Source organism: Podarcis cretensis, assembly GCF_951804945.1.
Source record: "Podarcis cretensis genome assembly, chromosome: 4".
Taxonomy (NCBI): domain Eukaryota; kingdom Metazoa; phylum Chordata; class Lepidosauria; order Squamata; family Lacertidae; genus Podarcis; species Podarcis cretensis.
Window position 1 is genome coordinate 5,316,776 of NC_137173.1, and position 24,065 is coordinate 5,340,840.

The 24,065-nt window shown below is 46.6% G+C and overlaps 1 protein-coding gene across 2 annotated transcripts in view; it reads right to left on the minus strand.

Moving 5' to 3' along the window:
• The window catches only part of INPPL1 (inositol polyphosphate phosphatase like 1), a 90,406-nt gene that overhangs the window by 11,670 nt on the left and 54,671 nt on the right, over window positions 1-24,065 (minus strand). For both annotated transcript variants that reach the window (XM_079973373.1, XM_079973372.1), the window contains exons 9-23: window positions 23,606-23,756; window positions 21,778-21,884; window positions 17,438-17,540; window positions 14,740-14,936; window positions 14,508-14,625; window positions 12,442-12,538; window positions 11,196-11,334; window positions 8,399-8,498; window positions 7,457-7,545; window positions 6,607-6,688; window positions 6,349-6,438; window positions 5,369-5,482; window positions 4,715-4,803; window positions 3,196-3,283; window positions 229-384 (exon numbers count right to left, since the gene is read on the minus strand). In XM_079973373.1, coding sequence (XP_079829499.1) covers window positions 229-384; window positions 3,196-3,283; window positions 4,715-4,803; window positions 5,369-5,482; window positions 6,349-6,438; window positions 6,607-6,688; window positions 7,457-7,545; window positions 8,399-8,498; window positions 11,196-11,334; window positions 12,442-12,538; window positions 14,508-14,625; window positions 14,740-14,936; window positions 17,438-17,540; window positions 21,778-21,884; window positions 23,606-23,756 — 1,720 coding nt within the window. The remainder of the gene's footprint in view (window positions 1-228; window positions 385-3,195; window positions 3,284-4,714; window positions 4,804-5,368; window positions 5,483-6,348; window positions 6,439-6,606; window positions 6,689-7,456; window positions 7,546-8,398; window positions 8,499-11,195; window positions 11,335-12,441; window positions 12,539-14,507; window positions 14,626-14,739; window positions 14,937-17,437; window positions 17,541-21,777; window positions 21,885-23,605; window positions 23,757-24,065) is intronic.

The following is a 24,065-nucleotide window of genomic DNA, read 5'->3' on the forward strand; positions in this document are numbered from 1 at the left end:
CGTACTCTCTTATTTTATTTTGCCAGTCTGATTTAGATGGAATAAATAATAATAAATTACTGCTGTGATTCATCGTCTTCAGCGGAAGGTCCCAAAGTGCTTTGCAGCAGAGAAAAACCCAGAAAATAAAAACCCACCTTAGCTGGGCACACTGTGGAGAGCCGAGGGTGCCCCCATCGCAACCCCCCACCCTCGTGCTGGCAGCCCCCTCCCTCTCCTCCTCCTCACCGTAGAGCCTCTCGCGGGTCCCCATCCGCTCCGCTGGGACCCGCACCTTCATGGAGCCACGGATGTTGCCCGTCTCCTCGCCACGGTGGGACAGGTAGGTGAGGAACTGCTGGGCAGTGCTGCCAATCATGGACTTGAGGGCAATGACACACTCGCCTGCGTGGGGAAGGAGAGGCAGGGCGGGTCAGGGCATGGGGCAAGAGGCAAGAGAGGTCCAGCACAATTGCCGCGGCGGAAGCAGCCTCGCCCCCACCTGGTGCCCTCTGGCTGCCTTGAACTGCAACGGCCGTCTGCCTGGCCTACCTCTCAGGGTTGTTGTGAAGTTTAAACTCTTGCTTCAGCTCCCTCTGTTGACAGGGCTGTGTTACTAGAGCTGGCCCCTGATTTAAGGAATCTTTTTTTTATATATAAATATTTATTGAGATTTTTTTTTTAAGTACAAAATGCAAAAATGATAAACAATGTAACATGTATCATAACACATTTTTCAAAACTTCTTTGGACTCCCTCACGTCTCCCACTCCCACTTACATCATTGTGACCTTTTTCCAGCAATTTATCATCTTGTTTACATTCTTGAATCTCGTTCAATTAATTTAATCTAATAATTCTCCAAAAATTTTATATTTTCCTAAATCTCACTTATCGTCAAATTCAAATCTAATTCAATGGTAGGCAGTTATTTATGATCTAGCATCCTTCTTAGCCTTCGACCAAATTACAATACTTTTGTAAATAAATCTTGAATTTCTTCCAGTCTTCTTCAACCCTCTCTTCTCCCAGGTCTCTGATTTAAGGAATCTTAATCAACCCAACGAGGGTTGGGCTTTTGCGGGTGAGCTGAGAGTTTGTTCAGACTCTGTGTGAGAATCTGTTTGCGTCGCAAGAAAAACGAATTGACGCTAATCAATCAATCAACCAACCAACCAATCAATCAATGAGGGTTGTGGGAGTTGGGGATGTATAGCCTGAAGAACAGGAGACTGAGAGTAGATGTGAGAGCCATCTTCAAATATCTCAAGGGCTGTCACATGGCAGAGGGAACAAGCAGGACTCGAACCCTTGGCTTGAAGTTATAGGAAAGGAGATTCTGACTAAACATCAGGAAAACCCATCTGACACTAAGAGCTGTTTGACAGGGGAACAGACTCCCTCAGAGTTGATGGACTCTCCTTCCTTGGACGATTTCAAAGAAGGTCGGCTGGCCATCTGTCGGGGACTTTTTGGCTGTGACTCTTGCATTGAAGGGATTTACAATCATAGGCGAGGAGCCTTGGATTCCCCAAGGGTCATCTAGTCCAACCCCGTTATGTAAGAATCCCAGCTAAAACATCCCTGACACTGAAACTCTACTTGACTTGATTTTCTGATGCTTATTTCCCCTAAACTGACTTCTGAACTTTGAATTTTATTGTTATTCATGTTTTTATACTGTATTTTATGCTGCTTTTACAATTAAGTGTTTTAAATTTGTTGTTAGCCGCCCTGAGTCGGGTTTTTGAACCGGGAAGGGTGGGTTAGAAATAAAAATTTATTATTATTATTATTAGTATTATTATTATTATTATTATTATATTATTATTATTATTATTATTATTATTATTATTAGGGACCCCTTGGGCCCCTTCCAGCTCTGCAATTCCATGAAAGACCTTCAATGGCTCCCAGTACATTTCCAAGCACAATTCAAAGTGTTGGTGCTGACCTTGAAAGCCCTAAACTATTGCATGTGAAGGTGCCGTCAAGTGCCACATTCCGACAGAGGACTAATGGCCTCCATGTTCTAACCGGTTGCTGTGACAGCCAGTTTGTTAGTTGCTGGTAGTTTTGAAAAATAACTGCTCAGTTGCAGTCGCCTCAGGACCAACGTCCCTCTGGTATAGTTTATTTGTTTGTTATGTAACCTAAGCCTGCTTCCAGGTAAAGTTCTGTAAACCTGAATGAATCTGAGAGGAAAATAGTTTTATATTAACATGAATCAGATTCGTGTGTGTGTTCTTTAAGAGGGATTCAAAGGGATTTTTAACCAGGAAGGCATCTTTATTAGTAGAAATCAGGCGAGTCAGCACCAAGCTGGTCGCTGCATAAACTTATAAAGGGGATTGTTTAACTATGCTAAAGTAAACCTTGCCACATAAATGGCCTTGGCGCAGTATACTTGAAGGAGCGTCTCCACCCCCATCGTTATGCCTGGACACTGAGATCCAGCGCTGAGGGCCTTCTGGTGGTTCCCTTGCTGTCAGAAGCGAAGTTACAGGGAACCAGGCAGAGGGCCTTCTTGGTGGTGGCACCCGCCCTGTGGAACGCCTTCCCATCAGATTTCAAGGAAATCTGATTTTTAGAAGGCACCTGAAGGCAGCCCTGTTTAGGGAAGTTTTTAATGACTTGTGTTTTATCGCTTGATGATGATGATGATGATGATGGGAGCCTACCAGAGTGCCTGAGGAAACCCAGCCAGGTGGGCAGGGTATAAATATTAAATTAATATTATAAATTATTATGATTATGATTCTATGTGTTATGTACTGAAGTTCTCACCCTGGGCCAACAGGGGGATACTGTAGATAGTTTTCACTCAGGTCCACGTCAGTTATTTTAGGCGGGAAACCCTGGGCTGTTGTTGCTACAATGTTGACAGCCGGCTGCCTACAAAAGCAGGCCGGCTGAGCTGTTTGCAGTCAGTTCCGTCCAGCTTACAAATAAAGAGCTGCTCTAGAGAAATCGCTGCGTCGTCTGCTATGTTCGCCCACAACTTAACTCTATGAGTCTTGAAACCAGCAAACTGATTCAATCTGCAAGCGGGTAGCAAAACAGCGACTGTGATCCTGCAGAGCTACACTCTGAAGTCCAGCCTTCCTGTCAAGTCTGCCATGCATGGACGGAAGTCCAGTTCTAGGTCCAGCGTGCCTGGTTCTGCCACGCACCTGGTTCCCCACCACCACCTCCGGGAACTTCCCCGCTTCTTACCATAGGACTCGTAGCCATCCAGAGATTTGACCGTCAAGAGGATGTGCTGGTCCTGGAGATATTCAATGTCGGAGAGGATGGGCTTGAGCTGCAGGCGGAAGAACGAGAGGAGATGAGTCGAGGCCAACGGGAGTGTCAACACACCAAATGTTTGGAGCAGGTTTACTTTGTCAGCCCCTTTGTTTTTTGTTATTTTTTTTAAAAATAATTTTTATTAAAGTTTCAACAAATTTTATAGTAACACAAAAAGCAAAACATCACAACAACAAACAATACAAAACAAAAATCAAACAAAATTAAAAGGTTCAATTCTTGGTTTCATATAGCTTTCTTTCCGGACTTCCTCACATCTCCCTTTTCTGTTTTCAAATTTCCAATTTAGTTTCAGCAGATTTTCCCCCTATTTTAACCAATTTAATATGTCTTAATTTCTTTTAAAGTTAACCATTCCTGCTGCTATCCACTCATCTTTTTATCTTCCATCCTTAGGTTAACTAAACTGTGATTCTCTTATTTGTTACTAATGAAACATCTTTGCACATTCCTTCAGCTTTGTCACTAATGCCACATTGTCTCAATATCCTGCATCATATTAACATTCATATAGTTTACATACTTTGTGCGCCCCTTTGAATCTCAACAGGAAACACGCTTGGTGGCTCTGTTTGCTCCAGAGGGGTGTCTTAAGGTAGGGTTACCAGACATCCCCGGTTCCTGGGGACAGTCCCCGGATTTTCAAATCTGTCCCCGGACAAATTCCGTCCCCGGAATGTCCCCAGATTTGCAAATCTGTCCCCGGTTCCCCCTCGGCAGCGGCAGTCTCAGCAGCCCGGAGGCAGCCTGGTAGCGCAGTTGGCTCTGGCTGGCTTCAGGAGTTGCTTGCTGCCGTGGCACCCGCCATTTTCCCCCGCCGGAAATCCCCATATGATGTGTCTTGTGCGAATAGGATGTGTCTTGTGCAATCTCCCGCCCCCTTCCCCCTTTGTTTTGACTGACCGTGGAAGGCCCGGGAGTTGCATGTGGGCGGCCGTTGCCCAGTTTTCTAAAAACTCTGCGCATTTATGTTTCACAGGGTGCGAAAGAAGGGCTTTGCACCTTTATACAATATGCATGTGTGCTTGGGCCCAGGGTCTTTTCCCTCACCATCCCCACTACTGACTCCCTGTTGCTACTCAGCTTCCAAAAAGTAAAAATAAAAGTGTCCCCAGATTCATTGGGGGGGAAAAATCTGGTAACCATATCTTAAGGCCACTAACAGCAGGGCATTTAGCGTGGCGACACCTGCCCCTTGGAATGCGACTCCAACGAACTTCAGGTTGGCGCCAGCGGTATTGGCACAATGCAGGTGACCAGATGGAGTGTACCTCTCAGGAGAGGCTCCTCTCTCCCCGCCCCCCCTGGTTCCGATAGGCCCCTGGGCCCCTCTCGGCCTCATGCAGATCAGGGACCTTCTGTGCCCCCAAACTGTTCAGATGCTGGCAGGAGGGCAAGGGGGAAAGAGGAGGAAAAGACGCCTCACCGTCGGCAGTTGCCGGGACGACCACTGCACTTTCAAAAAGTTGATGTTGTCACTGCTCTGCGAATCGTTCTCAAAGCTCTTCTTGAATTCTGGGAGAGGGAGGTGGAAGTTAATAATAATAATAATAATAATTTATTTATATCCCACCCTTCCCGGTTCAGAAAACCGGGCTCAGGGCGGCTACCAACAAGTTTAAAACACTTAATTGATACAACAAAAAACAGCATAAAATACAGTATAAAACGTGAATAACATTAAATTCAGAATTCAAAAATCAGTTTAGGGGGGAAATCCATCCAATAAGCATTCGATGATCACCAGGGCTAGCTGGCTAAATTAGTTCTATTTGGGCCAGCGAGGAGACCAGGGGAGAATTAGCTGTGGGATCCCAGAGCGGGTAATCTTAATAAAAAGGGGACAGGGAGGGAAGGAAGGGGAATAAAAGATCAGGCTAAGTTCAAATTGAAAGCCAGGCAGAATAGCTCTGTCTTACAGGAGCCTCGCTGCAGCATTCTGCACCCACTGGAGTTTGTGGCACAGCTTCAAGGGCAGCCCCACGTAGAGCAAAGTACAGTAGTCTTAACAGAAGTTAAGGGTCAACCCCAGCCAGGGTGGCTATTTCCACAAACACACCCCAAACACACACACACACACCTTCTAGGCAGGCAGAGTAGAACTCTATGAAGAATTTGGTCCTGCTGGCCGTCTTCACAATCGCCTCAACGCTCTCGAACTCTATGTAGGCCTGGTCTGAAGATTTAGAGAGACCTGGAGGGGGGGGGAGAGAGGGATGCGTTGGAGGGGGAGACCCTGGACAGGTCCCCTCCCTCGGTAGGCCAAACTGCCAAGAACCAGTGGGAAATGCAGACTGGATTCAAGAGGTTGGACCTCTTCAGTAGACCTGAAGGAGCGTCTCCACCCCCATCGTTCTGCCCGGACACTGAGGTCCAGTGCCGAGGGCCTTCTGGCGGTTCCCTCCCTGCGAGAAGCCAAGTTACAAGGAACCAGGCAGAGGGCCTTCTCGGTGGTGGCGCCTGCCCTTCAGATATCAAGGAAATAAACAACTATCTGACTTTTAGAAGACATCTGAAGGCAGCTCTGTATTGGGAAGATTTTAATGTCTGACGTTGTTGCTTTTTTATTATTGTTATTGGTGTTCTGTTGGGAGCCGCTAAGAGTGGCTGGGGAAACCCAGCCAGATGGGTGGAGTATAAATAATAAATTATTATAATATTATTATTACAGTGGTACTCCTGGTTGCGAACGGGATCCGTTCCAGAGGCCTGTTCGCAACATGAAAAGAGCGCAACCTGCAGCGACGCATCTGTGCATGCGCGGGTTGCGATTTGCCACTTCTGCGCATGCACATGATGCCATTTTGTCCTTCTGCGCATGCGCGAGCAGCTAAACCCAGAAGTAACCCTTTTTGGTACTTCCGGGTCGCCGCAGGATGTAATCTGAAAGAATATGAAGCGGACGTAACCTGAGGTATTATGTGATGTTTTTAGCTGAGATTCCCACACTACCTGACCCTTGGGGGTGTCTTCCAACTCTGCAATTCTACAGCTCTGTACCTGTGCTGTCTCAATCCCTGTCTGTTCAAGCGCACGCACGCATTCGCCATTCTCCAGTACCTTTCTTTGAAACAAACTGGGACGTGACCCCAACTTCAAATGCCGCAAAGACAGGGGAGTGGTCGCTGCTCACAATGTCGTCTGTGCATCCTGACAAAGAAGGGTTAAGAGCGTCAGGAGAACTCTTCCGGATCAGGCCAATGGCTTATCTAGTCCGGCATCCTGTTCTTACAGGGGCGGACCAGTTGCTCCCATGGGGAACCAGCAGGCAGGATTCGAACACAAGAGCATCTTTTCCCCTCGCAGCGCAGAACTCACCGTAAGAGTTGCTGTTGATGTGGGTTTCTGGATAGGACTTCCAGAGGATGCGGTCGCACCAGGAGGGAACGTTTGTCCGCACCTGGGAACAAGAATCAGGGTTTGAAAGGAAACTCTTGAACGCAGAAAGCCCCACCATCCGCTCTTTGCTTTTGACACTTCTCTGACTAAGGAATCTGCACTCAAGCAGAAGATTCCCGGCTTAAGGGACGCAGGTGGCGCTGTGGGTTAAAGCCTCAGCGCCTAGGACTTGCCGATCGAAAGGTCAGCGGTTCGAATCCCTGCGGCGGGGTGCGCTCCCGCTGCTCGGTCCCAGCGCCTGCCAACCTAGCAGTTCGAAAGCACCTCCGGGTGCAAGTAGATAAATAGGGACCGCTTACCAGCGGGAAGGTAAACAGCGTTTCCGTGTGCGGCTCTGGCTCGCCAGAGCAGCGATGTCACGCTGGCCACGTGACCCGGAAGTGTCTCCGGACAGCGCTGGCCCCTGGCCTCTTAAGTGAGATGGGCGCACAACCCCAGAGTCTGTCAAGACTGGCCCGTACGGGCAGGGGTACCTTTACCTTTACCTTTAGAAGATTCCCGGGGTTCAATCCCAGAGTAGGTCTGGGAGACATCCCAGCGGGAAACCCTAGAGAGCCCTGCTGCCAGTCAGTGCAGGCAGTATGGAGCAGGATGGGCCAAGGGTCTGGCTCAGTAGGAGGCAGCTTCTGATGTTCCCAGGGACAGGCTGCAAGCTGAACTCTGCCTCCCCCCTACACAGCAACCGAGCATTTCTGCCCACCCCCTCCCATTTGCGGCCAACCCCCTTGTCCCAACTTTGCCCTTCCCCTCTCGGGCCGGCAGCACCTACCCCAGTGGGCTTCTGTTTATGCCAGACGTAGGTGTCCCGGGAGCCCCTCTCGTAGCGGTACGTGGGGGGGAAGGTGATCTCCTCCTCGCCTGGGGAAAGCGGAAGACAAACCAGAGACCGGCTGCTGCACAAACCCAGCAAACCGTGGCTAGCCTTAACCATGGTTCAACAAACCAAGGTTGGCATTCACCACATCGTGTTCAGACATGATGCTGAGCTACGTTTAATAGAAAGCAAAAGCTTCCAGTCTCCTTGATGCCGAAGCAGAAGAGGAGAAAGCGAAAGCCCAGGTGAGGTGTCTCCAAGTCACAATTGTCCATAGTTTATTGTGACACATGAATGCAGAGGTTCTGCTGCTTCTGTTTTATCCTGCATTTATTTTCCCGTGAGTGACTATTGCATTATGGTTGTTGCATGGTTTTAAACTTCCACCCAACGCTTTAAAAGGCTGCCGTTTGAATTTTCTAAATTAGTAACGGCGAAGCGTGAAGTTGCAGGGTCAAAGCTCAGCTCAAGCCTGAACCTCCTCGTCCTTCGCTGGCAGGAGGAAGAGAATGCGGCTGGCTTACTTGGCAGGGCGACTGCAAAAGTTACTGAGATAATGTATATCAAAAATGTTAGAAAAGCTATTTAGATAATGAGTGTTATTCCCTATTACTAACATAGCCCTTTTATCTCAAGAGGCGACACCATGCTTCAGCTTGTTCCTCCCTCCCCATCCATCCTGTGGCAAGGAGTTCCACAGGCTGTGCCTTCTACTATTACGGATGCTAGCCAACCTTCCCTTAAAAGGGTGTTATTTAAAACAATCCAGGACCCATAGCTCATCACGCAAAGCTGAGTTGGAGAACGGCGGCTGCAACACACAACTCCTATAGTTGGAGAAAGAAGGGAAAGGGGGGGGGGCGGGACAGGTTGAGGGGAGAGGGATCAGTTGCTCACTAAATCGCAGGAAGATCTTGTGCTTCTCCTTCTCCAGGTTGAGCTGATCCACCCTGAGGAGTGGCTCAAACTCCTTGCGATTGATGTAGCTGAGGATCTCCTGAGGGAGGGGAGGAAAAGATGCCACAGATCAGTGTGTGGAACCTCGCAGAACCAGAGAACTGTAGCGTTGGCGAACCCCAAAGGTCCTCTAGTCCAACCCCACGCAATAATAATAATAATAATAAATTTTATTTATATCCCGCCCTCCCCGGCCAGAACCAGGCTCAGGGCGGCTAACACCAATAAAATAAAATCACAGTAAAAGCATAATAGGGGGGAAAGAGAGGGAGGGGAAAAAACCCAATTTAAAATACAGGTTAAAATGCAGTTTAAAATGCAGCCTCATTTTAAAAGTAGCCCATAGATCAAGACCATAAGGGGAGGGAAACATAAGGGTCAGACTGAGTCCAAACCAAAGGCCAGGCAGAACAGCTCTGTCTTGCAGGCCCTGCAGAAAGATGTCAAGTTCCGCAGGGCCCTGGTCTCTTGTGACAGAGCATTCCACCAAGTCGGGGCCAGTACTGAAAAGGCCCTGGCTCTAGTTGAGATCAATCTAACCACCTTGCGGCTCAGGACCTCCAAAGTGTTGTTATTTGTGGACCTTAAGGTCCTCCGCGGGGCAGACCAGGAGAGGCGGTCCCGTAGGTACGAGGGTCCTGGGCCGCATAGGGCTTTAAAGGTCAAAACAATGCAGGAACCACAGCTAAAGAACTGCTGGGAAGCCAAACTTTCTGAGTCCTAAGAACATAATGAGAGACCAGTTGGTTGGATCAGGCCAAAGGAGCCCCCCCACACCACATCCCATAATCCTGTCCTCCCGGTGGCTGGCCAGTTGCTCATTATGGGAGACCTGGAAGCGAGACCTGAGACTGTCTCCTTACTTGCAATTCCTAGCCACTGGCATTCAGAGGCATAGCTGTCAACTTTCAGATCTGAAAATAAGGGATCAGCAGCCTTGAAAATAAGGGATCAGCAGCCTCACCTACGGGACAGTCTACGGGATATCTAACAATCCGGGATAGCAGCGGAAAGCAGTGGGAAATGGCGCTGGAATAAGGGAATTTCCCGTAAAAAAAAGGAAGGTTGACAGCTATGTTCAGAGGCCTTCACTGCCACTGGCAGTGGAGGCAGGCAGAAGATCGTCCCGTTCCCCGTCCCCCAAATCTCAGGGCCAATCTAGACCCAGGTAAAGGTACCCCTGACCATTAGGTCCAGTTCGGGGCCTAATGGTCTGGTTGACTCTGGGGTTGCGGCGCTCATCTCGCTTTACTGCCCAAGGGAGCCGGCGTACAGCTTCCGGGTCATGTGGCCAGCATGACTAAGCCACTTCTGGCAAACCAGAGCAGCGCACGGAAACACTGTTAACCTTCCTGCCGGAGTGGTACCTATTTATCTACTTGCACTTTGACGTGCTTTTGAACTGCTAGGTGGGCAGGAGCAGGGACCGAGCAGCGGGAGCTCACCCCGTCGGCGGGATTCGAACCGCTGACCTTCTGATCAGCAAGTCCTAGGCTCTGTGGTTTAACCCACAGACCCAGTAAGGTAAAGGTAAAGGTAAAGGTACCCCTGCCCGTACGGGCCAGTCTTGACAGACTCTGGGGTTGTGCGCCCATCTCACTTAAGAGGCCAGGGGCCAGCGCTGTCCGGAGACACTTCCGGGTCACGTGGCCAGCGTGACATCGCTGCTCTGGCGAGCCAGAGCCGCACACGGAAACGCCGTTTACCTTCCCGCTGGTAAGCGGTCCCTATTTATCTACTTGCACCCGGAGGTGCTTTCGAACTGCTAGGTTGGCAGGCGCTGGGACCGAGCAGCGGGAGCGCACCCCACCGCAGGGATTCGAACCGCCGACCTTTCGATCGGCAAGCCCTAGGCGCTGAGGCTTTAACCCACAGCGCCACCTGCGTCCCCCCGGCAAAGTAATAATCATAAATAAATAAGAACAAACATGTGCACCCCACCACTGAGACCATTCTATTGTAACTATCCAACCTCCCAAAATTTCAACACCTCTTGCGATGGTTTGGCCCCTTTCCGTTTTAACAGTACAAATTCTACAAACAGCCCCCATATCTTCTCAAAATCATTTCTCCTGCGTATTCACCATCTTACCTTAATGGCACATGTTCATTTATCGTTAATAGCTATATCCCACACCTCTTTACACCATTCTTCCATTTTATAGTCACCTTGCCCCTTCCACTTCCTAGCTATAATAACTCCTGCAGCTGTCAATAAATCTGCAAGCAAGTCCTTCACAGCCTGCGAACCTTCCACCCCATTGTAAATTGATAATAAGGCTACCTCTGGACTTTTTGGTCAGCTTGAACCCAGTGATTTCTGCCATCTCCTTGAACACCCTTTGCCAGAAAAATTGTACATGTGAACATAATTCCGTTTCCTGGCATCCCCTCCAACATAACACTGAATATTCCTTGTTTTTTTAATTTTAATGTTAATATTATAATAATAATAATAATAATAATAATAATAATAATAATAATAATAATTTACAATAATTTCCTTTTATTCTTATAGACAACATTTTCAATGTGCTTCTAAGCATCAGTTGCTGGAAACCGCAATCAGGAGAGAGATGCTCTTCTGCTCGGATCCTGCTCGCAGGTTTCCCATGCTGGTTATCTGGTTGGCCATGGTGAGAGGAGGGCTCTTGTCAGGATCATGGGCCACGGGCCTGATCCAGCAAGCTCTTCTTCTGTTCTCGTGGCCCGCCACAAGCCCCCCCCCCTTCCTCACCTGAATGTCCATGTCCAGGCGGTAATTGAGGTCCCCAAACCAGAAGAGGTGAGTGAAGCGGAGGGAGATGTCGAAGGAGCTGAGCTGCTTGTCGCCCAGGGAGAGAAGGCGTAGGATATCCAGGTAATTCTGGTTCCTCCTGGACAGTGCAGATGGGAGAAAATGAGGACCGAGGTGCATGTGAGCGTGGCAAAAGAAGGAGCCGGTTCTCCGCAGGGTTTCTCAGCGAAGTTTACTTTTTCCTTTCATTTATGAATCTTTCCATAGGAAACACGTCAATAATAATAATAATAATAATAATAATAATAATAATAATAATAAATTATTATTTATACCCTGCCCCTCTGACTGGGTTCCCCAGCCACTCGGGGCAGCTCCCAAAAGAATATTAAAAACACGATAAAACATCAAACGTTAAAAACTCGGGATTACCCTTGTTGATTTATACTCCACTAAAACCCAAAACGGGCTTCTAAAGCTGTCTGCAAAGTGTAAAACCAGCTGTGCAGATGTTAATATGTAAAAGTTGACAATTAAATTGGACAGTTAAGACAACCTTGTTGAAATAATAATAATAATAATAATAATAATAATAATAATAATAATAATAATTTATACCCCGCCCCTCTGACTGGGTTCCCCAGCCACTCTGGGCAGCTCCCAACAGAATATTAAAAACACGATAAAACATCAAACGTTAAAAACTCGGGATTACCCTTGTTGATTTATACTCCGCTAAAACCCAAAACGGGCTTCTAAAGCTGTCTGCAAAGTGTAAAACCAGCTGTGCAGATGTTAATATGTAAATGTTGACAATTAAATTGGACAGTTAAGACAACCCTGTTGAAATAATAATAATAATAATAATAATAATAATAATAATAATAATAATAATAATTTATATCCCGCCCACCTGGGCAGCTTCCAAAAGGTTATTAAAAACACAATAAAAGATTGAACATTTAAAACTTCTCAGGGTGGGCACCACCACCCTTCCACAGGGTGGGCACCACCACCGAGAAGGCCCTCTGCCTGGTTCCCTGTAACCTCACTCCTCACAGGGAGGGAACTGCCAGAAGGCCCTCGGATCTGGACCTCAGTGTCCAGGCTGAATGATGGAGATGGAGATGCTCCTTCAGGTATACTGGGCCAAGGGCTCCTCCAGCCCAGCAGCTGTGTCCCCAACCCCATTCCAAAACGCTCAAGATCCCTCCAGCCTACCTGGCGTGGCCGGGAAAGGACTTACCTGGCTGTCTTCTCGTTGCCGGAGGTGAGGTGACAGTTCACAAACCCGAACGACGTGCCGTTGAACATGAAGGAGACACCGACAGCCCCCTTATTGCCTAGGAAGCAAAACACATGGAGAATGGAAAATATTTAAGGAATATATAAGATTATATTGTAAAAATGATACTTGTGAACAATAAATAAATGAAACAAATATCTTAGTGGAACATATGGAAAAGGATATAAAATAAAACTGTGCGATAAAACCATGACAAAACAAAAAGTATAATGAGAATGATTGGCAGTTTTATGCAGAAAATTTTATTTGACGGACATGATGTTGTATAAAATTTTGGTTCTTTTTTTTCATTTCCTTCTTTATTTTTTCAATTCCCCCCCCCCCCCGCTTTTACATTGTGATGATCTTTTCTTTTTGTATTTAACTTTGCTATACTTACCTATGTTGTATGCTTGTATTTTAAACCAATAAAGACTTATTATAAAAAAAGGAAGCAAAATAATTGAGGTGATGCGGGAGGCAGGCATTTCGGCAGGAGAGGGGAATTGCACAAACACCTCCAGTGCTGCTTCATTGAAACTTTCCCCTTTCCAGGGAAATTATAGTATGCTAAGTTAAATTATTAGGATAAAAACAAAGTTGGAAGGATTTGCTGGAATATTTAATTGAATTAGATGGGAGGCGTGAGGAAGTCAAGGAAACAAGTGAATGTAACTAAGTGAGTTAAAGGTTTGACTTGTTTTTTACTTCTTTTTTCTGTTTTTTGATGATGTTTTTTCTTTTTTTTTTCTTTAGATGTACTGTTTTTTCTTTCTTTTTTCTTTGATTGTTATCTTTTTAATTTTTCTTCTGTAACCTTTAAAATTTTAATAAAAATTCATTAAAAAAAAGAAAAAGAGGAAAAAAGAAACTTTCCCCTTTCCACAAACATGGGTAACATTAAAAGAGGCAGATTAATGGAGGATAAAGCGGCCATTGGCTGTATTCTGCCTCCACAGTCAGAGCGGGTATAGACCTGAATACCAGTCAAAGGGAATCCCAGCTGGGGAGAGGGCTGTTCTTGTGCGCAATTCCTGTTTGTGGGCTTCGCTTTAGGGCATCTAGTTGGCAACTGTGAGAACAGGATGCTGGACTTTGCCCTGACCCAGCAGCCAGGGCTCTTCTTGCATTGACTTTTATAATAACAGTAATTTTATTATTTGTACCTAGCCCATCTGATACTGGGCTACTCTGAGAGCATGTGATAGGAATTTGAGGTCTTAAATATATGGCAATGTTCATAAATGTACCAACCAAGCACGTACATAGATCAGCAGGAACCATTTTGATTCCTAAACTGATCCAATGTTTTCTCTACAAGGTCAAAATGGGAAACCTCCCCATTGTCTCTTTCCTCACAAATTCTGTCTTAAGGACACATTTAAGATATGAACTGGGTGTGAGCCTGTGACCTGGCCCAGGAACTAAGTATTTATCACTACAAAAGACTGGCCAGGCTCCCCAGGAAATCCAATCAAGTAACCTGCCAAACAGGAGATAAACAACGACAGGAGAAAAACAACATTCAAATTTCTGTTTTAGACCGCCTTTTCTGTGATGTAGGGGTGGTCTTATGTTACACCCCTTCTGTGATGTCTGTATGATGTTTCTGGGGGTGGTCTTGATCTACAGGATGGGAATTTCAAAAGTCCATACAAGGCCTTGCGCGCCATTGTTCTGGGTTCCTCCTCCTTTCCTGCGTATGAGGGGAGCACCCTGTTGCAACAGATCAATAAAGATCAAAGCTTACTAGCTGCTTTGCTTCTCAATAGTCTCTGGTTGGCCTCTGTTATTCTCTCCTACCAATAGGGAACCTATGTAAGGACTCTATATGGGCTCTTGGGTACCCCATAAGGGAAAAGGGCAATTTTTTGTTTACAACAAGCACACGGGGCAACTTCCTATGTTGCACGTTGCATGACTCTAAAATGGACTCAGTATGGAAACCGTTAAAACGACCTGGCTTATTCCTACCCAAGACTCTTGCTGGGGCAGCCTAGCCTTCCTCCGGACAGCTCTCCTCTTACCCAGAGTGTTGGCGATCCCGGTTTTCACGCTGGAGGTGCTGACATGGCTGATCCGGTTCTCATGTTCTGGTTTCACCAGGACGGCTATTTTAATGTTCCACAGGGACTGCATGGCGATCTGGAAAGAAGCAAGCAAGGAGACATTTCTTATGGGAAGACCTGGCTGGGGAGAGAGAGAAAAGGCTCCCCCCGCCCCCCCAGACAGCTCCTCTGCCTCCTCCTGGGCACCCACCGGCCGGTACTCTATTTCCGTGAACTCCTTGAGGACTCCGCGCACAAAGTCCACCCACTCCTTGTCCCCCATGGAGTTCTCCTGGGTGCCGAAGACGTAGATGTCGTGGGGGATGGTGACGGTCATCTCGTCCAGCGTCTTGCCCAGACCCTTCGAGGCAAACCAGGAGGTGATGTTCTTGGGAGGCGGAACGCTGCCTGCAGAGGAGAAGAGGGAGCCAGCAAATAATAATAATAATAATAATAATAATAATAATAATAATAATAATTTTTTATTTACACCCCAACCTTCCCGGTTCAAAAAGCCGGGCTCAGGGCAGCTAACAACAAATTTAAAACACTTAATTGATGCAGCAAAAACAGCTTAAAATACAGTATAAAACGTGAATAACAGTAAATTCAGAATTCAAAAATCAATTTTGGGGGAAATCCATCCAATAAACATTAGATGATCACCAGGGCTAGCTGGCTAAATTAGTCCTATTTGGGCCAGCGAGGAGACCAGGGGAGAATGAGCTGTGGGATCCCATAGCGGGTAATCTTCATAAAAAGGGGAGGGCGAGGGAAGGAAGGGGAATAAAAGATCAGGCTAAGTTCAGATTGAAAGCCAGGCGGAATAGCTCTGTCTTACAGGTCCTGCGGAAGGAAGTTAAATCCTGCAGGGCTCTGGTCTCATGGGACAGAGCATTCCACCAGGTTGGAGCCATCACTGAGAAGGCCCTGGCCCTGGTGGAGGATAATCTGACTTCCTTAGGACCTGGGACCTCTAGGGTGTTGCTATTTATGGACCTTAAGGTCCTCCGCGTGCATACAGGGAGAGGCGGTCCCGTAGGTACGAGGGTCCTAGGCTGTGAAGGACTTTAGAGGTCAAAACCAGCACCTTAAATCTGACCCTGTGCTCCACCGGGAGCCAGTGCAGTTGGTAAAGCACTGGGGGAATATGCTCCCATGGCAGAGACCCCGTGAGGAGCCTCACTGCAGCAGGGGTCTCCACCTGAGTGGGCTCTCCCAGAGGCGTCCAACCATTCGCCAGTCATTGCAGCAGGGGGGGAATTGGGGGAGAGAGTCTGCTGGGACCACCCAGCCGCACCAGCTTTCCCCGTAGCCTTGCTCTACCGCCCAGCCTGGGACCTTATAAGGCAAAGGTTCTGCTTCAATATTTTTGTTCCCGCTTAATGTTTTTGCAGAGAGTGTTCTTAGTCTTTTTGGCAGGAGCACGGATGTTCCTGCTTTTTAAGACTGTGGAAATGTTTAGAAACCGTGTAATTTGCATTACAGCCGTACCTTGGAAGTTGAACAGCTCAGTTCCCGGACGTTTTAGCTCCCGAACGCTGCAAACCTGGAAGTGACTGTTGTGGTTTTCAAACTATTTTTGGAAGCCGAACATCCGACAGGGCTTCTGCGGCTTCTGATTGGCCGCAGGAGCTTCCTGTAGCCAATCGGAAGCTGCACTTTGGTTTCCAAATGTTTTGGAAGTTGAACGGACTTCTGGAATTGATTCTGTTCAACTTCCAAGGTACAACTGTATTTTTAATTTGCATTACGGTAAGCGATGTTACGTTCCGAGGATTACGTTTAAAGCCAAAATTGCATATACTGTCGTACCTTGGAAGTCGAACGGAATCCGTTCCGGAAGTCTGTTTGACTTCCAAAACATTCGGAAACCAAAAAATGGCTTCTGATTGGCTGCAGGAAGCTCCTGCAGCCAATCGGAAGCCGTAGAAGCCGCGTCAGGACGTACAGCTTCCAAAGAATGTTCGTAAACCAGAACACTCACTTCCAGGTTTGTGGCGTTTGGGAGCCAAAATGTCCAAGTACCAAGACATTCGGGATCCAAGGTACGACTGTAGTTGAAACATATTGGGTGCAATGGTGGGTGGGATCTCCAAAGTCTATTTTTCCAGACGCCCAGACGCTTTTGTTATTTTCTTTGCCCAAAGCACAAAAATTAAATGTGCAAAAGTTGTGGGCTTTGTACTGACACGAGGCAGGGAACATTTGCTGTTCTCTTTTGGGTGCCTGCTAAAAGCTTTCTTGTTTACAGGCAACCCTACCCAGGTATTTAGAAAGTTGATGCGAGTTCTAATCTGTTTTTAGCTTATTTTAACTTTCCTAAAAGGGACGCGGGTGGTGTTGTGGTCTAAACAACTGAGCCTAGGGCTTGCCGATCAGAAGGTCCGTGGTTCGAATCCCGCTGACGGGGTGAGCTCCCGCTGCTCGGTCCCTGCTCCTGCCAACCTAGCAGTTCGAAAGCACGTCAAAGTGCTAGTAGATAAATAGGTAACACTCCGGCAGGAAGGTAAACGGCGTTGCCGTGCGCTGCGCTGGTTCGCCAGAAGCGGCTTAGTCATGCTGGCCACATGACCCGGAAGCTGTACACTGCTCCCTTGGCCAGTAAAGCGAGATGAGCGCTGCAACCCCAGAGTCGGCCACGACTGGACCTAACGGTCAGGGGTCCCTTTACCTTTACCTTTCCAAAAGACTTACATTATTGCAATTTATTCTTCTTATTGATAATTGTGTTTTGCCTTTTCCGTAAACTGCTTTGAAGTTTTTTTTTTGTTTTGTTTTTGCTATCAAGGGGTCTATACATTTTATGGAATAAATAGAAGGGCAGACTGCTCCCCGCAGCTCCTCTCTCGACCCCGACACCTGTGACAGCCCAGGAAAGGTTCACACATCTCGATGGCAAGACTGACCCATATTCCACGTGCCAATGAAGATGGAAATCATGTCCGGCTCGTCCTGGTTCGAATGTCTGTTTTTCATCAGCTGCAGGAGTTGGCAGAAGGCCTCGCGTTTCTGTAGTGAGGGAGGTCGGAACACGACAGGAGGGCAGCAAGACAAAGAGAACAGCCTCAGAGAAACACAAACAGCAAAACCACCCAGGGATCCCCAACTTTCTAGGCAATCCCCCCACTTCCATAGTTACTTTGTTTTTCGCTCTGTAAGATGCACTTCCCCCTCCTAAAAAGTACAGTGGTGCCTCGCAAGACGAAAAGAATCCGTTCCGCGATTCTCCTCGTCTAGCGGTTTTTTCGTCTTGCGAAGCAACCCTATTAGCAGCTTAGCGGATTAGCGCTATTAGCGGCTTAGCGGCTATTAGCGGCTTAGCGGCTATTAGCGGCTTAGCGGCTTAGAAAAAGGGAGAAAAAAGCGAAAAAAATCACAAGACTCGCAAGACGTTTTCGTCTTGCAAAGCAAGCCCATAGGGAAATTCGTCTTGCGAAGCGCCTCGAAAAACGGAAAACCCTTTCGTCTAGCGGGTTTTTCGTCTTGCGAGGCATTCGTCTTGCGGGGCACCACTGTAAGGGGAAATGTGTGTGCGTCTTATGGAGCGAATGCAGGCTGCGCAGCTTTCGCTGAAGCCAGGAGAGAAAGAGGGATCCATCCCTCTTGCTCTCCTGGCTTCGCTTCGCTGGAGAGCCGCTGCACAGCTTTCCCTCTTCAGCGCCTCTTCAGCAAAGCGGGAGGAAAAATGGAAGGGCCTTCGCTTCTCCTGCCGCTTCGCTGAAGGGGCGCTGCGCAGAGAGGGAAAGCTGCGCAGTGCCTCTTCAGCGAAGCAGCAGGAGAAACGGAGTCCCTGGGCCAGAGATTTGGGTTATAATATACAGTTTAATGATTGGATAGAACTGAAAGTATAAAATTTAGGGCATGTACTGCATTAAAGGAAAATGTTATGAAAATGTTTTATAGATGGTACATCACACCTGTGAAACTGGCAAAAATGTATAAAACATGTAATAAGTGTTGGAAATGTAAAGAAAAAGAAGGAACATTTTATCATATGTGGTGGGATTGTAAGAAGGTGAAGGGCTTCTGGGAAATGATATATAATGAGATGAAAAAGATGTTGAAATATACGTTTGTTAAGAAACCAGAGGCTTTTCTTTTAGGAATAGTAGGAAATGAAATAAATAGAATGGACTGTAAACTTTTCCAATATGCAGTAACAGCAGCGAGAATATTATTGGCCCAAAGATGGAAACAGGAACAACTGCAGACGCGCGAAGAATGGAGAATGAAACTGATGGAGTATGCTGAACTGGACAAACTAACAGGAAAGATCAGATATATACGAGATCAAAAGTTCATTGAAGACTGGGGGAAATTTTCAGACTATCTGAAATGTGTATGTGATGAGCAAATAACGCTAGTGGGATTTCAAGAAGTTCTGTAAATGATAGAGGACTATTGTATTGATGAAAACTAAGTGTGTGAAGGTTTATAAAATGCAATATAAAATTAGGAAATGTGTAGTTAAAAAATTTGAATAATGGATGATTGTCAGAGAGGTTGAAGGAAGTCTAAAAGAGAAAATATGCGATAAGTTTAGATTGGATACTATAAATGTATGTTGGAAAATTTAATAAAAAATTTGAAAAAAAATGGAAAAAAAAGAGAAACGGAGCACCTTCCATTTCTCCTCCTGCTTTGCTGGAGAGGCGCTGAGCAGAGAGGGAGAGAACATTTTTTTCTTGTTCTCCTCCTCTAAAACTAGGTGCGTCTTATGGTCGGGTGCGTCTTATTCAGCAAAAAATACGGTATTCTTAAAGCAGCACGTTTCTATTCGTCTTGATGCCAGAGGCCTCTGGCTTTGAACACACCAGCAATTCCAGCTGCACTTCTCACAAACGCCGATGCTTTTAAGAACATTGGCAGGGCTACTGTAATAACCTGCAGTTTTATAAGAGTATACATTTAAAGTAGATGAATAAATGAGTAAATAAAGTTAATTTGGAATTTGCAGAAACCAGAAGCTTTCTTATTGGGTATAGTGGGTAAAGAAATACCGAGACAAGATAAAAAAAAAAAATTCTTGTATGCAACTACTGCAGCAAGAATTTTGTTAGCCCAAAGATGGAAACATCAGGAGTTGGCAACAAAAGGAGAGTGGCGGGTGAAATTGAAGGACTTTGCAGAACTGGCGAAACTGGTGGGAAGAATCCGGAACCAGCGAGACCAAGCATTCCAAAAGGACTGGAACAAATTTATACTATATTTGAAAGACAACTGTAAGCAATTAACATCACTAGCAGGGTTATCTGAAGATTTGTAAAATGAAACTGCTACCTATTCAGGTAGCTGAATGTAACTTTTTAGGTAACGACATAATAAGAATAGGAAAGGCAGTGAAACGGAAAGAAGCAAAACCTAAGTTTGTAAACCATTAGGCGGGAGGGAGGGAAGTCATTAGGCTCAGCTGAGGCAAAAAGGTTAAATAAGAAGACGTGATGTTGCGTAATGTGATTATATGTAAACCTAATAAAAATTATTATTAGAAAATAGTAATTGGAATTTGCAGAAAATGTAAAAAACAAATTTAAGGCACCGCAGAAAGAGGGGGAAGGAAGTCGAGTTTTGAAATGTCAAAATAACTGTCAAATTATTAAAAAGTATAAAACTGAAAATCATGAATATAATAATAATAAATGTTGGATGTTTGGTGAATTTTTGCCAGTTCCTTTCTCCTTTTTCCTCCCCTCCAGTCGCATCCACAGGCCTCCCTCCCTCCAGGAGCAGTAGGGCACTGCCCCCCCCGACCCTCTTCAGCTCCAATTCATGCCACTCATGCTACAAATTCATGGAGGAGGAAAGGGCTATCGATAGCCACTGGCAGCCGCGATGGCTCTGCTCTGCCTCTGCAGTCAGAGGCAGTGATGCTTCTGATCCCAGTTACTGGAAACCACGGCAACTGATGGGGCACCAACATTCTCATGCGCTCCAGTCCCTGAGTGGCAGCCACAACAACAACAACAACATAGCAACAACAACCCTTCGTTGTGGCAGAAATCGCAGTGAGGCAGGGCCGAATTTAGGTTTGATGAGGCCCTAAGCTACTGAAAGTAATGGGGCCCTTTATATGTTGTTGTCAACAACAAATTGTGGCTGTTTTTTTGTGTTGAATACAGTGGTACCTCTGGTTGCGAATGGGATCTGTTTCAGAGGCCCGTTCGCAACATGAAAAGAGCACAACCTGGAAGCACCGTATCTGCGCAGGTGCGTGGCGCGATTTGGTGCCTGTGTGCATGCGCGAAGTGCAATTTAGAGCTTCTGCGCATGTATGAGCAGCGAAACCCAGAAGTAACCCTTTCTGGTACTTCTGGGTCACTGCAGGATGTAACCTGGAAGAACGTAACATGAAGCAAACGTAACATGAGGTGTGACTGTATATGCTCTCTCTCTCTATATATATATATATGTACCTCAGGTTAAGTACTTAATTCGTTCTGGAGGTCCGTTCTTAACCTGAAACTGTTCTTAACCTGAAGCACCACTTTAGCTAATGGGGCCTCCTGCTGCCGCCGTGCCAGCGGAGCACAATTTCTCTTCTCATTCTGAAGCAATGTTCTTAACCCGAGGTACTATTTCTGGATTAGCGGAGTCTGTAACCTGAAGCGTCTGTAACCTGAAGCGTCTGTAACCCGAGGTACCACTGTATATGACATCTGCACATGTTGCCATGCAACCAGTCCATGCAGAATGTCGGCACCCTATATATAGAAAGGAGCAAACCAGTGATATTTTGGGGAGCAGCCTAGCAGGCAGGGCTCATTACTTACATCACAGGAGCCTACACAACACAAAACACTGTGGCTGTATGTAGGTTTTATTCTATTTGGTTTTTTATCTTAGATTTTGGAAACGTACAACCAGTTTTTTTCCTTCAAATTTTTTGGGGCTCCCAGGAGAGTGGGGCCCTAAGCTATAGCTTGTTTAGCTTATACGTAAACCAGCACTGCAGTGACGGGAGCAGAGACACAGAGAGAGAGCTACATAGCCAGGGACTGCAAAGCGCCGCAGTTGGCAGAAGGACAACCCATTCAACTTATTTGCAAAACCTCTAAGATTTATAAGTAAACCTTGAGAGCCCGTGGTGCTGCAACGGCTTAGAACGTGGGAGAGACCAGGGTTCAAATCGCCCACTTGGCCGAGAAGTTCGCCGGGGGGACCTGGGGCCGGTTGCTGCCCCTCCGCCTGACCTTTCCACGCTCCTCTGGCCAAGGGGATCTTGACCACTGGCGCTCCAAATACTCACCCTGGCACTAACAAAGATGAAGTCCTTCCGCTGAGTCTTCTCCTTCTCCTTCTCAAAGACGATTCCCAGCTTATTCTGCACCCGCTGGGATTTTATCAGCTGGCGGACTGGGGAGAAAGAGGGAGACGGGGATCAGTATCTGAACGAACTCGGATCTTCTAGTGTGGCAGCACCTGCACTTTGGAACTCCCTGCCACTTGACCTCAGGAAAGCACCTTCTCTGTACTCTTTTCGGCACCTGCTAAAAACATTTTGGATTAGACAAGCCTGCCCAGGTGTTTAGAAAGCTGGTGTGAGCTTTAACATTTTCAGTCTATTGCTACTTTAACTTCATAAATTATTGTTGCAACCTTTTCGTTTTATTGCTTTATCTTTTTTCATGTGAACCGCTTGGGAGGGTTTTCTCTCTTTTTACAGTGAAGGGGTGTATAAATGTTATTAAATAAATACAGAAGCGATGTGTAGGAATGATGGCTTCCCCCTTTCCAGTTACCCTTCCCTTAGGAATTCACTTTTAGGCTGCTTCACCCACTGTGCATTTCTGGATAGACAGGTAGGAGCTGAATGCAGCCTTCGCTGACCTGGTGCCTCCCCAGCACCTGTTTGGACTACAACTCCCAACAGCCCCGGCCTGCACAGACGTAAGAGGACAGGATCACACTTCAAAACGACCTTGACAGATTAGAGAACTGGGCCAAAACAAACAAGATGAATTTTAACAGGGAGAAATGTAAAGTATTGCACTTGGGCAAAAAAAAATGAGAGGCACAAATACAAGATGGGTGACACCTGGCTTGAGAGCAGTACATGTGAAAAGGCTCTAGGAGTCTTGGTTGACCACAAACTTGACATGAGCCAACAGTGTGACGCAGCAGCTAAAAAAGCCAATGCAATTCTGGGCTGCATCAATAGGAGAATAGCATCTAGATCAAGGGAAGTAATAGTGCCACTGTATTCTGCTCTGGTCAGACCTCACCTGGAGTACTGTGTCCAGTTCTGGGCACCACAGTTCAAGAAGGAAACTGAGAAACTGGAACGTGTCCAGAGGAGGGCAACCAAAATGGTCAAAGGCCTGGAAACGATGCCTTATGAGGAACGGCTAAGGGAGCTGCGCATGTTTAGCCTGGAGAAGAGGAGGCTAAGGGGTGATATGATAGCCATGTTCAAATATATAAAAGGATGTCACATAGAGGAGGGAGAAAGGTTGTTTTCTGCTGCTCCAGAGAAGCGGACACGGAGCAATGGTTCCAAACTACAAGAAAGAAGATTCCACCTAAACATTAGGAAGAACTTCCTGACAGTAAGAGCTGTTCGACAGTGGAATTTGCTGCCAAGGAGTGTGGTGGAGTCTCCTTCTTTGGAGGTCTTTAAGCAGAGGCTTGACAACCATATGTCAGGAGTGCTCTGATGGTGTTTCCTGCTTGGCAGGGGGTTGGACTCCATGGCCCTTGTGGTCTCTTCCAACTCTAGGATTCTATGATTCTATGAAGATGCTGAGGCTCATGGGAGTTGTAGTCCAACACATCGCCGGGCAGGGGACCAGGCTGAGACAGCGTGTTCCCTGTGGGCAGGTTCTCAAATGCATGAGAAGATGTTTCAGGGATCAGCTCAGGCCATCAGTCGAGGCAGGAGAATCCCCAAAACATGACGAAGAAACCCTCGCCCCTCCCCAAATAAGTTAGTTCTTTGGAGAGGGCTTGCTCCTTAAGGTGCATTCCTCAAAAGGCCACAACCTGATCGTCTGGAGGGCAAAGGAGACTCGGTCCCCAAGAGGGGCACTGCTGGCGGGGGGTCTCCAGCGAAAGATACACTCGGGGCTCCTCCTTACTCTTGTCGTGAGCAAAGGTGTTCCAGTCCTCTTGGGAGTCCTTCTGCTTCTTCAGAACAACAAGTTTCCCACCTTCCACATCCACGCTCAAGGTGTACTTCTGAGATTTCCCAATCTTCGTAAGGTCACCCAAGGTCAGGTCCAGCTTCACCTGACAGGGAGGGAGGAAGGGAGGAAGGGAGGGAGGGATGGGGAGAAGGGAGGATGTCCAATAATAACAATAACAATAACAATAACAATAACAATAACAATAACAATAACAATAACAATAATAATAATATTTTATTTATATCCCGCCCTCCCCAGCCAAAGTCGGGCTCAGGGGGGCTAACATCAAATATATAACATTAGTATAAAATCAAACAATAATTAAACTGCCTCCTAAAAACAGGTCTAAATCAAATTAAATTAGATGGCTTTCCACAGGGTTAGGGTTGGGGACAGTAAGTGCTCATTGGCC